This window comes from Papio anubis, chromosome 20, assembly GCF_008728515.1.
Source record: "Papio anubis isolate 15944 chromosome 20, Panubis1.0, whole genome shotgun sequence".
Taxonomy (NCBI): domain Eukaryota; kingdom Metazoa; phylum Chordata; class Mammalia; order Primates; family Cercopithecidae; genus Papio; species Papio anubis.
In genome coordinates this window covers 14,739,496-14,749,681 of record NC_044995.1, presented here as the reverse complement: position 1 = coordinate 14,749,681, position 10,186 = coordinate 14,739,496, and the positions used below count along the sequence as shown (strand labels likewise).

At 55.7% G+C, this 10,186-nt stretch overlaps 1 protein-coding gene across 7 annotated transcripts in view; it reads right to left on the bottom strand.

Moving 5' to 3' along the window:
• Nucleotides 1-497: 497 nt before the first annotated feature.
• Nucleotides 498-10,186, bottom strand: part of GRIK5 (glutamate ionotropic receptor kainate type subunit 5) — an 81,622-nt gene continuing 71,933 nt past the window's right edge. For 5 of the 7 annotated variants that reach the window (XM_031660275.1, XM_031660272.1, XM_031660270.1 and 2 more), the window contains 5 exons: nt 9,190-9,355; nt 8,281-8,506; nt 5,889-6,017; nt 5,667-5,788; nt 4,055-4,811 (listed from right to left, as the gene is read on the bottom strand). In XM_031660275.1, coding sequence (XP_031516135.1) covers nt 4,110-4,811; nt 5,667-5,788; nt 5,889-6,017; nt 8,281-8,506; nt 9,190-9,355 — 1,345 coding nt within the window. In that variant the 3' untranslated portion in view covers nt 4,055-4,109. Of the gene's footprint in view, nt 1,476-4,054; nt 4,812-5,666; nt 5,789-5,888; nt 6,018-8,280; nt 8,507-9,189; nt 9,356-10,186 lie in introns of those variants that run through there. The other 2 variants (XM_031660274.1, XM_031660273.1) reach the window with 2 other exon arrangements.

Below are 10,186 nucleotides of genomic sequence, written 5' to 3'. Positions count from 1 at the left end.
GGATTTCTCACTTCCTCTCTTGGGGGCTGGGGAAGTACATTTTCAACAGAAACACGGGGGTCACAGTCACAGACAGTTGAAGATGGCCTCGCGGATACGTGCACACACGATCACAACGTCACTGAATCACCCCGGCCCAGGCACACACTCGCCACCCCAGGCACGGCCACACTCAACAGCTCACTGGCCCTCCCCTCCCCCAGCCCCATCTGCTTTCTTTCTGTGTCTCCGCTTCCGGTGTCTCCGCGTCTCCAGATCCCTGCATCTCTCCATCTGTCTCAGGGTCTCTGTCGCAGCCTCCCTCTGTCCTGAGAGAAGGTCAGTGGAGAGGGGCCAGGTGCTGGAACCCCGGCTGGCCTGCAGCCTGTAGGCAGGGCCGAGGGTGGAGAGAGCATAGAAGTAACCATCGAGGCTCACTCCGGTTCTCGGCAGGTGCCCCGGGGACCCAAGCCTCCAATGCCCTCACACCCCCAGGAAATGAGAGCCGGTATCCCCAGTTCTGGGGTTTTGTTCTTTTTTTTATTCCAACAGGGGCTGAGATGTGGCAAGGGGAGGGATGGGGGCCCAACTGACCCCCTCCCTGGGGGGGTCTCATAGAAATTCCGAGGTTTCTCCCCCCAAAAAAGAGAGGAAGAGAAGAGTGGAGGGGCACCAGGGGACACCCATCTGTCCAGAGGCCCTCCCCACCTCCAGAAGCGTGGGGGGCTGCGTCAAGTCTTGGGGAGCCTGAGCAGTTCCAGAATGGGGTCCTCCCCGCTGACTGCTTTCCGCTTCCTAGAGCGGCCCCCGAAGTCCCCAGCCCCTGGAGTCCTCGGTTCCTGCGCCCTTCTCGCCCGCGGCACCCTCTTGCGAGTCCACTGGGGGGCGCAGGCGGGCTCCAGAGCCGGGCCTCGGACTTCACCGGGAACCAAAGGCAAAATCGCGGCGTCCGGGGCGCCGGCGCACAAGTCCTGTCCCGCGCCCGCTGGGGGAGCGGGGACTGCTGGGGCCTGGGGCAGACCCCGTCCCTGCGGTCAGTTCGGGCGCCCGAACGGCCCCGCCCGTGGTCACTCGTGCTCCGCCAGCTCCCGGGAACCGGCGGGGCCAGGCCGCGGCCGGGGCGGGCTGGTGGCTTCGGTGGGGGCGCCCAGGCTACGTGGGGGCGCGCCGGCCCCCGAGGCCCGCAGCGCCTGGATGCGCCGGCACTCCTGGCAGACGCGCACGTGGGTGCAGGGGGTGGGGGCAGCGGGTCGGGCTCCGCTGGGGGGTCCTGGGTCGTCCAGGAGGCGCTGCGGGCCCCCGTGCGCGCCGCCCGCATCCCCGCCCGCGCCGGCCGAGTACAGCTTGCCGTTGCTGAGGCGCATCTCGCGGACTGCGCGCAGCGACAGCAGGGCCCGGCTCGGGCCGCCCGGGCGCCGGCGCCGGCGGGAACGCGACGTCTTGCGGCAAGACACGGCGTGGCGCAGCTCCTGCAGCATCTCCTGGCACACCGACACCTGGGGGCGGCGCGGGCGGTCACCGTCCCGGCGCAGTCCGCCTCCCGCCTCCCCCAGCTCCTCTCCACACCCCACTCCTCCTTCTCCTTTCCTCGGCCGGGTCTTTCTTCCTTCTGCCCTCGCTTCCCTTCCCACTTCTCTTCCCTTTATCCCCCCCGTGTTTTCTGCCTCCCCTCTCCACCTCTCCCTTCCTGTCTCCCCACTTATCTCCAATGTCTCCATTCTTCTCTGAGTTTGTTCCTGAATCTGCCCTTCACCTTCCACCTACGCTCCTCTCTTTCCTCTGGTCTTTTCACTCTAAATTTTCTCCAGTTCTTCCCTCCTGATTTCCCATCCTCTGCCCCCATCCATGCGTTCATTATTGCAAGGCATATTTACCCGTGGCCTGCTGTGTGCCCGTGGCACTATTCTGGGCACTGGGGATATATGGCAGAGAACGAAACAGACAGAAGTCCCAGCCTTCGTGGAGGTTATACTCAAGTGTGCAGACAGAAGATAACAAACATTCATGTAGTATGTTAGGCGCAATGAGTGCTTTGGAAAGAAAATCGGGAAGAGGCCTAAGGTGTATGGGTAGGGAGTGGTGATGAATTCTGAGACAGGGCAGTCAAGGAAGACCTCACTGAGAGAAGGATCCTTAAATAAAGACAGGGTGAGCCACGTGGAGACCTGGGACGCCAGCATGCTGGACAGATAACCAGGCAGGGCTGGAGTGCCCAGGTGGGAGCGACTTGGCACGTCTGAGGCACTGCAAGCAGGTCAGCCTGGCTGGAGGGGGGCGTGCACAGGGAAGACAGGGAAATGAGGTCAAAGGTGGCTGGCTCTGCTAAGGCCCATAAACCATTGGAAGGATTTTTGGCTTTCATTCTGACAATCAGAATGGAAGAGTCAGATGGGAGCCATTGGAGAACTTTAGATACAGGACTGCTGTGTTTTCACAGGATCACTCTGGAGCTGTGTTGAGAACAGATTGTAGGGAGGCCAAGGGTAAGAGCAGGGAGTCCATGGAGGAAGCTATGACAATAACTCGGGCAGGAGATGGGGGTGGCTGGACCAGAGTGACCTGAGAAGGGGCTGGATTCTGGACATATTCTGAAGGTGAAGCCAATAGGATCTGCTAAGAGATCAGATACGGGGCATGGAAGAGAGGGAATAGTGAAACAAAAGTCCAATATTTTGGCCTGAGCAACTGGAAGGACCAAGTTGCCTCACGGGTGGGCAGAAGCCCAATATTGGACACATTGCATCACGTGCACACCTATCAGACATCCAAGTGGAGATGCCAAGTGTGGAGCTGAAGTTGCAGACCTTGGCTTCAGGGGAGACACATATTTGTGGGTTAAGGCAGGCAGCCCTCAAGATCCCACCTCCTGCATCCATACCCCTGTGTAATCCCCTCTGACAGCGTATCAGAGCTGGTCTGTGTGACCAACAGAATTAGGCTTGGCAATTGCACATTCTGTTCCACCTTGCTCTCTCTGATTACTCGCCCTGGGGGATCTCAGCTGCCCCATGGTATGAGGACACTCAAACAGTCCTTGGAGAGGCCCTTGCTTGAGGAACCGAGGCCTCCTGCCAACTGCCATGTGAGTGTATTCATCGTGTTTTTTATTTTCTGTGTCTTAGGATGTTTTGACACTTTAAACATCTTGCAGGCTGGGGAGAGACTACCCCTCCCAGAACTAGCCAAGCCTTAGAGATAGCAGAGGGCTCAGCTGCCTTTCATGTGCAAACCAACCAATCCTGAGTCTATACCCCCAACCTCCCCTTTTACCTAACTCTCACATACCAAGCCAATATTCTTCCTGCCCTAAATGAACCCAGGGGCCAGGTACCAGATAACTAGGGCCAGCCCCTATAGCCCAGAGTCCACTGACATTATTCAAACTGGTCAGTTGTAAGCTGTTTCCCCTGCCCTGCCTTGGCTTTCCCGAGGAAACCCCAATAAAGGGTGTGGGGCTGCTGGCTCCTGCTTCTAGTGTTTCCCTTGTGCCCCCTTCTCCTGGGAAATGTTAAGGAATAAAAATCATTTTTCTTTCTTTTTCTTTTTGAGACAGTCTCACTCTGTTGCCCAGGCTGGAGGCAGTGATGCGATCTCGACTCACTGCAACCTCCGCCTCCCAGATTTAGGTAATTCTCCTGTCTCAGTCTCCTGAGTAGTTGGGACTATAGGTGTGCACCACCATGCCTGGCTAATTTTTGTATTTTTAGTAGAGACAAGGTTTCACCATGTTGGCCATGCTGGTCTTGAACTCCTGGCCTCAGGCGATATGCCCTCCCAAAGTGCTTGGATTACAGGCATGAGCCACCATACCTGGGCAAAAATCATCTTTCGATGAAATTGGTCTCTCCATGTTGTCACTTGGCTACTTCCAGAAACTAAAATCCCATGGGGACATTTGGGACAGTGAGCCATCTTAGAAGGGAACCCTCCACCCCTTGTTGAGCCTTCAGACCACAGCAGTCTGGTCAAAAAACATGACTATGATCTCACCAGAGACCCACGGCAGCCAGAAACATTCAACTAAGCTGCTCCCAGGCTCTGGACCCACAGAAACTGTGAACCAATGGAAGCTGGCTTTTTAAAGCTGTTAAGGTCATTTTTATGATAGCAATAAATAACTAACACAAGAGTCACCAGCACATAGCGGGTCTTAAGAGCCATTTGGCTGGTGGGATCACCGAAGGAGTAGAGAAAGACCGAGAAGAGAAGCAGTATAAGGACTGAGCCCTGGAGCCCCACAACAGAGGCTGGGGAGAAAGAGAAACCCAACGAGGGAGTCTGGGAAGGAGTGACCAGAGAGGTGGGAGAAGGGGAAGAAGGGGTTTTGAGGACTGAGAGTGACTGGCTGTGCCGAAGCCCATTGCTACCTCATATAGATGAGGCCTGAGACCGGGAATTTCAGACGTGGAAGTTGTTGGTGAGAAGAGTGGCTTCAGTGGAGTGGCAGGGACAGATGCCAGACTGGAGTGGGGGCAAGAGGAAATGGGAGGAAAGAAGAAACTGGAAACATCAGGGAGACCCCCACTGCTGCCAAGGCTGTAAAGAGAAGGGGAGAAAGTGGGTGGTGGCTGGGAGGGAAAGTGAGGTCGGGAGAGGGTTTCTTTAAGACTGGAGAAATGACAGCACATTTGTATGTCGGTGGCCTGAATCCAATAAAGAGAGGATAACTGATGCTGCAGGAGGAAAGGAGAGACTTGCTGGAGGGATGTCCTTGGGAAGGCAACCTGGACACAGGTGGAGGGCACCTTTACTAGCAGCATGGACAGCTCCTTCAGAGGAGTCCTCGAGCCAAGTGCAGAACACTGGCAGGCAGCTGGATGCAGAGCCAGGGTCTGGGGAGTAGATGTAAGGTCAGCCGCTGGATGTGAGGAGGGGATGAAGGGCTGGAGGCTGACAGAGAGAGGGGAAGTGGGGAACCAGCAGTCCAGGGGTGCAAGAGCACGAATGGGTCTGAAAATGCAGGGGTGTGGCTGGGCAGCCCCCAGGGACACGGAAGCAGCCCTCCTGAACACGGTGTAGGACCAGACCAGGGCTATGCCCCCTTCAGGTTCCATCGTCTACTGTTTCCTCACCTGTTTCTCCTCTTCTTTTTTTTTTTTTTTTTTTTTTTTAATTTGAGACGGAGTTTCCCTCTGTCACCCAGGCTGGAGTGCAGTGGCACGATCTCAGCTTACTTCAGTCTCCACCTCCCGGGTTCGAGCGATCCTCCCACCTCAGCCTCCCTAGTAGCTGGGATTACAGGTGTGTGCCACCATGCCCAGCTAATTTTTGTATTTTTAGTAGAGATGGGGTTTCACCATGTTGGCCAGGCTGATCTTGAACTCCTGACCTCAGATGATCTACCCGCCTCAGCCTCCCAAAGTGCTGGGATTACAGGCGTGAGTCACTGCACCCGGCCCTGTTTCTTATTTCTTCTTGCTTTTCTGCCTCTGTGGCTCCCCACATCCTGTCCCTCACCTCCTCTCCCTGCATCCTCATCGTTCCCTGTACCTACTTTCCCTCCTGTTCTTCCTCACGCGCTGATTCTCTGGCCCCATCAGCTCTCTTACTTCCCCACCTCCTGCATTCCTCCGCCCTTCTCACGATCCCCACCACCCTCCACGTATGGCTCCCAATGCCACGATCTTCACGCACCTCAGCCCCTGGGGGTCCCTGTTCCTGCCCATCCCCGCCCCTAGCCTCCTCACCTCCTCGGACTCTGCTGACCTCCGTGTGGACCATATGAATTCCATGACCGCCACGAAGACAGCAATGATGAGGCCACAGATGAGTACGACAAAAATGCCACCAATGTTCTCCATGCCCAAACCTGGGGGGCAAAGGGAGTTGGGGAGTCATGGAGTCGGGGCCGTGTGGGAAGGGGGCTGGGAGGGGGCTGTGGGAAGGGGACACCACACGCAGAAGCTGACCTTTAGCTCGATGGTCCTCCTCCTTGGGGCACCGGCCCCCCTCCCACCATTTGCGCTTCAGGATCTCCAGCCGGTTGTTCTCCTGAAGCTGCAGGATGGCCAGTGTGATCTCATCCCGGAATGGGGAGCCTGGGCGGGCACATGAGGCGCTGGACCAGCCATCGGAGCCCCGCAGCCCTGCCCGCCCCAAACCCCAAACTGTGCCCTCACCACAGCCTTCCCCCGCTTCCACCACGTGCCCGGGGTCTTCCCTGTGGCCTCCCCTCACCCACCCCCACCCCGCCCAGTCTCCTCTCAACATAGCAGCCAGAGAGACAGTGTTAGGAAGAGTCATAGGCCACACCTTTCCTGTGCTCAGGACTCTCCGTGGCTTCCTGTTGCAAGCTCCTCCCCTCAGCCACTCTCAGACACCCTCATCCCCACGGCTCTCAGCTCCAGCCCCACCAGCCTCCTGGATGCTCCCCAAATCCATCACACACAGTCCTGTCTTAGGACCTCTGCCTCTGCCTGGAATGTTCCTCTCCGCACTTCATCCAGGTCTCTGCCCACATGCTGGCTCCCCAGGGAGTCTATTCTGACGACTTTATTTAAAATGGCACCAAGTGCCCCACTCCCTGTCAGTGTCTTCCCCTTAATTTACTTTGGAGCAGCTGTTACCACCTAACACTGTATTATATGGCTATGTGTTTATCATCTGTCATCTGCAGCCCCGTCAGGGTATCACAGCATCCATTGCGGGACTTGGTATGCAGTAGGACACCAGACGAATCCCCATCCACACTTCTCCCTGGACTACCTCTCCTCCCCACCCTCAAGTCCTGCCCTTAAGCTATCCTTGGGTTTCAACACCTCACACACCCTATTCTATACTTATTTCTTCATTGACTAAGATACTTCCTGACCATCTACCACAGAATCAGAGACATGGGCAGGTAAAGGTGATTAATATCTACCAGGCACCAACTGTGTGCCAGACCCTGGGTTTACTCAGGTCTTATGATGATCCTGTGGGGCAGGTATTCCCACCTGAGGCAAGTGTTTCTGAATGAGGAAAGCGATACACTTGCTTAAGGCTGTGCGCTGGGTCAGGGAGGAAACTGGGATTTCTTTTTTTTTTTTTTTGAGACAGAGTCTCACTTGGTTACCCAGGCTTGCATACAGTGGCATGATCATTGTTCACTGCCACCTCCACTTCCTGGGCTCAAGTGATCCTCCTACCTCAGCCTGTAGCTGAGACTACAGGTGCATACCACACCTGGCTAATTTTTTAATTTTTTGTAGAGACAGGGTCTTGCTATGTTGCCCATGCTGGTCTCAAACTCTTAGGCTCAAGTGATCCTTCTGGCTTGGCCTCCCAAAGCACTGGAATTATAGGCATAAATCACAGTGACCAGACGGAACTGGGATTTGAATCCAGGTCGGTGTGACTCCTGGGCCTGTCCTCCAAGCACTAACCTACACTGCTTCCCTGGCACCGACTCACCTACAAAACTGCTAAGATCTGGGGCAATTTGCTATGCAGTAATAGATAACTAATACAGGTGTCATCAGTACGTGGATGATTTTAAAAGTCAAAATGCCAAAATTTGATGACAATTTGGTCGTGATTTCTAGCACTGAGTCCTGGAAAAACATGTCCTGGGCCACGCGACGTGGCTCATGTCTGTAATCCCAACACTTTGGGAGGCTGAGGCGGGCGGATTACCTGAGGTCAGGAGTTTGAGACCAGCCTAGCCAACATAGTGAAACCCCGTCTCTACTAAAAATACAAAAATTAGCTGGGCGTGGTGGCGGGGGCCTGTAATCCCAGCTACTTGGGAGGCTGAGGCAGGAGAATGGTGTGAACCCAGGAAGCAGAGCTTGTAGTGAGCCGAGATCGTGCCACTGCACTCCAGCCTGGGTGACAGAGCAAGACTCCGTCTCAAAAAAAAAAAAGTGTCCTGAAATGTAAATAGGCAATACAAGTCTCCCTACCAGATCCCTCCATCCTTCCCATCCATCTTACAAGCATTTTTCAAGCACCTGCTCTGAGCCAGGCTATAGGTTTTATGCAGGAAATAGGAAACAAATAAGACCAGGTCCTCACTCCCTCAAGGGGCCCTTGAGGGAAGACAGCAAGTCCCACCACCCACATATACTGAATTGTACACACAGTCTCACTGAATTCTCCCAATAGCTCTGCGAGGGCTGGATTGCTGCTAGGCCTGGTTTTGTAGGTTGGGGGCACAAAGGCTCAGGATGGTGGTGTCACCTGTCCAAGACCATACAGCCAGGAGGCCACATGCAACACACCCAGCCTGCCTCGGGGGTGCCTGGCCCGGTCCTGGGCCTGCTCACAGGTGGTTTCGGATGCCCATGGCCCCGCTGTGTTCCACACCACGCTGTGCCGTACCCAGCGGCATGCCGATGCCGTAGCCCTTGGTGTCGAGGAGTCCCCCAATCTGGGTGAGGTTGCAGTTGAGGCGCCGGTGGTACTCATTCATGGTGGACTCGAGCAGGAAGGCATAGCGGGAGTTGAGGACGCGGGCGATGCCCTCTTCTGTGCTCTTGACGAACACGCTGGGCTGCTTCGACTGCATGTAGTTCCACATGCGCTGGTACGTTTGGTACCGTGAATTCTGCGCAGGGGAAGACAGGGGAGGGTCTTTCCAGCCGCTTCCTTTCCCCGAGCCCTTCCCGTCCTCCAGGAAGTCTCCCTCAACCCAGGAGAGTTCAAGGTGATCAAAGGAAGACAGAAAGAACCAAAGCAGAGGAGAGAGATGAGACGGACAAACTGTCCAGGCCAGGTCCAAGGCATCCCCACAGCCACTGTGCCCACCACCCATCTGGGGGCCCGGTGAGTGCACCTCCACCTCCTCCCCCTTAATCCTCCAGCCAGTGACCCCTGCCCAACTCAGGCCTCCTTTAGACCACTAGGACCTCCCTGCCAAGCTTGCTTTCCTTTTCTTTGTTTCCCACCACCCCAAAATAAAAAGGATCAAGCACTTTTCACCTTGAAGGGCCTTCCCTTCTCTCTGTCAGCCCATATTCCTGGTCCCGACACTTCCAGCAGCCTCCTTGATCCCATTTGGCCCATATGACATTGACATTTGATACCACATATGCCTCCCTGCCCTCATTCCCCAGTTCCCTAGCCAGCCAGCTGTGATCCCCATGACAGAACGTTTTCTGCTCCCCAGCCTCCAAAGCTGCTACTGACAGTCAGTCCCTCTGACCCAGGAGACCCTGCCCAGACCTATCCTGAGCTGCTTTGCATGGCAGGGATCCCAATACCATGCCCAAGAGGTTCTGGTAGCCCCACCTGGAAGAAGGTCATGGTGGAGCCAGCATGGATGGTGCCGTACTCGATGTTGGTCTGATCTGCCAGGTCATCGGCCGACTCCACAGGCACCTCCATGCGCTGCACGGTGAGGAAGGCGGCCAGGTTGGCCGTGTAGGAGGAGATGATGATCAAGGTGAAGGCCCACCTGAGGGGTGGGAGGGGTGAGCCATGGGCTGGAGCCACCCCTGCCACCCTGCCCCCGTGGCCATGCCCCCCATTGGTGGTGCCCCTCCCAAGTGACCCCAGCATCCAGAAGGCTCAGTGATTGCTGGGTGCAGAAGCAGGGGGTGTGGATTCTGAAGCCACACTCCCTGGTTGTAAATATTGCATCTGGAGATTTCTGCTTCCAGATATAAAAGAGTAAGATGGTCTGGAAATACCTTCCCACCATAAACAGCTAAAGAGCTGGATAGAATACATGAAACTTTTTTTGTTTGTTTGTTTGTTTTGAGACGGAGTCTCGCTCTGTCGCCCAGGCTGGAGTGCAGTGGTGCGATCTTGGCTCACTGCAAGCTCCGCCTCCCGGGTTCACGCCATTCTCCTGCCTCAGCCTCCTGAGTAGCTGGGACTACAGGCGCCCGCCACCACGCCCAGCTAATTTTTTGTATTTTTTAGTAGAGATGGGGTTTCACCGTGTTAGCCAGGCTGGTCTTGATCTCCTGACCTTGTGATCCGCCTGCCTTGGCCTCCCAAAGTGCTGGGATTACAGGCATGAGCCACTGTGCCCGGCCTGTTTTGTTTTTTTGGTTTGTTTTTTGTTTTTTGTTTTTGTTTTTTTGAGATGGAGTCTTGCTCTGTCACCCAGGCTGGAGTGCAGTGGCACAATCTCAGCTCACTGCAAGCTCTGCCTCCTAGGTTCACACCATTCTCCTGCCTCAGCCTCCTGAGTAGCTGGGATTACAGGTGCCCTCCATCACGCCCGGCTAATTTTTGTATTTTTAGCAGAGACGGGGTTTCGCCATGTTGGCCAGGCTGG